Here is a 5,062-nt window from a genome sequence, read left to right on the forward strand (position 1 = left end):
ATGAACCCATGCTGGCTGGGCCTGATCCCGTTTTAGAGCATAAAGTATCTGCGTGAAAATCCCTGAAGGGACGAGTTTGTCTTTATCAGGTCTTCTCCTTAAGCCACATAGGGTTTGTTATGTGTGCTGTCTGTTAATATAACTCCTGCGTGACTGGCCTTGGGTGGGTCCATTGTGTGGCGGCTGCTGGCATGGAGTATACTGGCTGGGTATTTCATCCAGGAGTGTTTTTGTTTTTAATGTGTGTGCTTTCAGGGTGTGTGCATGAGATTTTTGGGCACACAGGTGCTTATTTGAGCTTTGTACAGAAGGAGTTATTTTAGTTGGTAACAGACTGATGACTGAACTTACTAAAAGAAGAATATTAGATATGTTTTATTATGAGTATTCCACTGTTTCTACAGTGTGCGAAGTTCTGTTAAGGAACTCTTTAATGCCAGGTTGTGGCCAGGAGCTACTCCGTGCAGTATTATCATAGGCCACTGGTTTTGTCTCCCTGTATCTTCCCTTGACTAAAAGACTTCTATTTTGCAGCTGTTTCCCTCTTTTTGCTAGCCTTTCAGTGCAGCTTCTTCAGTCAACCAGATGACAGTCAGTGGAGATCACTGTGAGGTCTTGCAGTCCTCACTGATATTTTAGTAGTGCTTTTGTGTTTGGTGGAAATATTGGCATGCAAGGACTTGTCTTGCTGCCTCTGTGGTTGTGGGTTATTGTCAGCAAGATGTAAGGACAGATGTTTGTCTCTTTCTTCATCATATGTAAGAGGTATTTATCCTAGGTACTGATGTCAGGACTGATGTCACGTATTGCTTACCAAAATTAGACATGAACCTTGAATCTTCCTCATTCTAGAAACTTACTTCAGATGTGCTTTACTCTTTTTTCAAGTTCAACTGTACGTCTTCTGTTTCCTGAGACATTTTATTTTCTATGTTACACACTTGGTAGATCAAAAGCGTTGGCACTTCCTGGATGTAGGCTGCTTGCTGGTTATCAATTTTAACCTATTTACAAAATTTATTTGTATTATGTCTCTTTTCTGTGTGACAGGGTGCCAAAGCATGTTTCCTCAGAGACATTCCCTTTTCTGCAATCTACTTTCCTGTTTATGCTCATAGTAAACTGATGCTTGCTGATGAAAATGGCCACGTGGGAGGGCTTAATCTCCTTACAGCTGGAGCCATTGCAGGTAATTTTGCAGAAGGTTTTCTGCAAGTAATTTTTTTTCTTTTAGTAAGTAATATTTAATATTCATTCAGTAGCCCCATATAAAGGAAGGTTACTGTACCATTGTATCTGATTTAATCTAAATTTGATCACTGTTATCCTTAGTGGGAGGCGATGTAATTTTGATGAGAGCTAATTACATTTGCATAATGTGGATAAACAGCGTAATGCAGCTCAGCAACTTGTAGTCAAATTTGATCTGTCTGTCTCAATGGGGTTTTACTTGTTACTGTGCTCTCAGAGTTGAAGGCTAATTTGAATCTTTGATGAACATAAAATGAGATATCATAAGAGCTAAGAAGAAAATGACCTATCTAGTTTTGGATTCCTGAATAACTGAGAGGAAACTTTGTTCAAATGTAATTGCTAAAAACAGGACGCATGTTTGTAAAGTAACTGAAGTTAAAGTGACATACTTTGAAATTTAAAATATTTTAAGGCTTCTCAAAAATATTTAGTATAAAGAGAATAGGCAGCTGTGATAAAAAGTTGTTTTTACGAAGCGGCAAGTGGTGTAAAAATACTAGCTATAGGAACTGTAGTGGTGGATATTTAAAAATGCGGATACAGATTCTGCACTGCCGAGGATTAGCTCACCAGGATGAAAACCAGGCATCTGCAGCCTCTCCGTCATGAACAATTCGGTGTTGCAGTCAGTGCAGCTTAGAAACATCATTGGGCTGAACAGACCTTTCATTACTTGTTACAGTCTTAAGGAAGCACTATCTATACATCAGCCATGAGCCATCCGGGTGTAAAGAGAGGTTCCCACACTGCACGTGATACAGAGCTCGGCCGCACCTGCTCTTTGCCAGTTGGTGCGTTCCCCGTGCCAGAGGGAAGGGAGAGGCCAGCTAGGAAACCAGTAACAGATTTGTAGCCCTGTTTATTCTCAAGTAATGCAGAGCTGCCAGAAATGGAGAACTATTTAGGTCACTGTACTTATAGAAGCACATATAAATACGAGATACAAGTTTAAATAATGAAGACTTGCTGTTTTTATTTTTAGATTGCAAACTTCACAACTTCTCTTCATTTGTTTGGTTAGTGTTTCTGGGTCACTTGTGCCAAGTAATGAAATCTATTAAAAATGTGTGTAAATCTTGTAGGCCTAGTTTTATAGACTTTACAGGAACCTGCCTTTCTGAATTGCAAATTTCAAATTCCCAATTGCTCGATCTATCCCCGTTACACGTGCGCAGTAGGGAAGAATACAGACAGAACATATCTGCCCGTAAAGCAAAATCTGCGTACGGTTGCTATTGGTGTATGCTTGTAGGCTTAACTGCATTGCTTCTGTTTTCCTTTAAAACCTCCGAACTGATCAGTGACACTTTAGAGTTTATGATCACCTACGCAAATCAGTGACTTCTTGAACTTTGAATTCAGTATTAACCAATTTTAAAACTTTAACAGAAGTCAAAATCAATTTCAAAATTCTAAGTCAGAAGATGGTTCCTCTTTTTAAGAGGTTGACTTTTACGGTATTCAGAAGTATTCAGAAATATCTCAGATAACACAGTTATATACTGTGGAGTACACTTCTGAAAACTTTCTCCTTTCCTTTGACTAGAAAGCTGAGAGTGGTGCCTTGGAAGTGGAGATATGTTCTGCCATCACTGTTGGCTGGTATCACGCTGTTGGTACTAAGCAGACTTGTAAAACACCTTCATTGTCCTCAGTCTTTTTATGGCTTGCCTATTGAAGTAAGCAGCATCTATTCTTCTACAGAACAGTCCAAACAGCAATACAGGCATACTTCTGTAGAACAGGTGTTTTAAGTAGTGGTTTTCTTGTTAACACCTTTAACAAATGAATGTGTATGATGCAAGTTCTCAAATCAATCACCTAAGTAATTTGCAAAATATGTTGTAGAGTACTGGCAAATACAGTAAGGTTGCACAACTAGTTTTTGTCATGGGTATCTCTTATTACATAGATGGCATCTGTGTGAATTTAAAAACGCCTCTTTTATCTATTTAAAACTACTGTTAGTAACAGACCACTAGAAGACATTGAGAGCAGTGCTGTTGATAGTAAAGAAAATAATAATAAACTATGTTATACCCTTTAAACGTAGAAGAAACTCAAAAGGATCATACCAAGCACAAGTTTATATTAGCATTGAGTGTAAGAACTTGCATTTTTAGTAATGTCTAATTCTTGCAAAAAATGTTAAAGTTTGCAGTTGTATTTTTCAGTTAGAAGTGTTTCATCTTTTACAAGTTTCTTTGTGCAAATTAAATGTGGTTTTCTTCTAAAAGGTGTGCCTGCTGCTTCTTTGGTAACCCCTGCTGATGTCATCAAGACAAGACTGCAAGTGGCAGCTCGCGCTGGTCAGACAACATACAGTGGAGTTATTGACTGCTTTGGAAAGATTTTAAGGGAAGAAGGCCCTTCGGCTTTTTGGAAAGGAGCTGGAGGTGAGAAAGGCACTCATGAATGTCAAGGCTGACCCTCTCTTGCTTTGTTAAGGACTTGAATTAGAGCAGCATTTACAAGGTCTGATTCTGAAAAACATAACATCTTGTTAAAAATGTTTAGCTTCTCTCCTGAGAAATTATTTTCTTCATTTGACACTATGATTTGTAATATTTAACAGCTCGTGTGTTCAGATCTTCACCCCAGTTTGGTGTTACTTTGGTCACTTACGAACTTCTGCAGAGGTGGTTTTATGTCGATTTTGGAGGCCTGTAAGTCAAATACTTGCTTTTTATCTTGCACAAAAACCTGACAAGTTAAAAAAAACCCCTTTTTTCATACATGGGACCACTTAAACTTGGTGACTTTGAGCACCTGTAAATTGCAAAAGGTCTCCCTCTCCTTATATAATTGAGACAAACTTGCATGCTACTTCCAAACAGACGAGGAGATAAAGAGCCATTTCATATTTGTTTTAATGCACTACATAAAATTTGTATTTCCATTATAGCAAGATATTTTGTCCATTTTCCCCATGTCACTGGAAGTTAAAAGAATTTATAAAGCTATCGGTAAAAGTGTATCTTCACAGTTTCGGCCTTGATTTCCCGTTAAGCAGTGGTCTGAACTCAACTTTACTTGACCATAGAAGTGAATTAATTAAGGTCAGCTTTCATAGTCTTCCATACTCGGACAAAAGCCTTAAGTATTTAGTCTAGATTTCATAAAGTTATTCAGGCTTAAGAAAACACTTTAAATAAAGGAAAGGCTTCTTTTCTTTTTCTTTCTTCAAACAGAAAACCTTCTGGATCAGAACCTACCCCAAAAACTCGAATTTCAGATCTTCCTCCTGTTAACCCTGAGCACATAGGTGGATACAGACTTGCTACAGCTACATTCGCTGGTATAGAAAATAAATTTGGTTTATATCTTCCAAAGTTTCGATCTCCTGGCATCACCTCGGCTCAACCAAAAAGTAGCAGCTAAATCCTGACAAGATGTTTCAAGCTAACAAGGTGATGCAGTGGAAAAAATTCACAAGAGTAGTACTGTATTTTTTCAAGTGAGCTGCATGTTGTTCTAGCTGAACTGAGCTTGCAATTCTAATTACTCCTTTCTAATATTAATATATACCTGCATTTATTTGTTTATTTGCACACAAGGAACTGATTGAAGCTGTGGTTCTATGCCTTGTTTTAACCAGTGGCATGAATCTGTAGCCTAGGTTTGCCTTGCACAGCTTGCATTTCATGTTACTGTACATATTGTACATCTTTGTACAGAGACATCATGGCACCTATACACATAAATTTATATAAGGGGTAGTGCAGTTCAAAAATAGTTTGAAATGTACAGAATGTTTTGAAGGCATTTTGTTAACAATCGTGACAATAAAATATTTAAAAACACTTAA

At 37.8% G+C, this 5,062-nt stretch overlaps 1 protein-coding gene across 1 annotated transcript; it reads left to right on the forward strand.

The window, feature by feature from the left end:
- Positions 1-978: 978 nt before the first annotated feature.
- Positions 979-5,062, forward strand: LOC104616865 (calcium-binding mitochondrial carrier protein Aralar1-like; the record flags this gene model as incomplete). Its single annotated transcript, XM_010282021.1, is given in 4 exon segments — positions 979-1,189; positions 3,492-3,650; positions 3,830-3,920; positions 4,446-5,062. Coding segments are annotated over 4 exon segments (651 nt in total), but the record flags the coding sequence as incomplete, so codon positions are not given.

This window comes from Phaethon lepturus, unplaced genomic scaffold, assembly GCF_000687285.1.
Source record: "Phaethon lepturus isolate BGI_N335 unplaced genomic scaffold, ASM68728v1 scaffold55290, whole genome shotgun sequence".
In the NCBI taxonomy this organism is placed as follows: Eukaryota; Metazoa; Chordata; class Aves; order Phaethontiformes; family Phaethontidae; genus Phaethon; species Phaethon lepturus.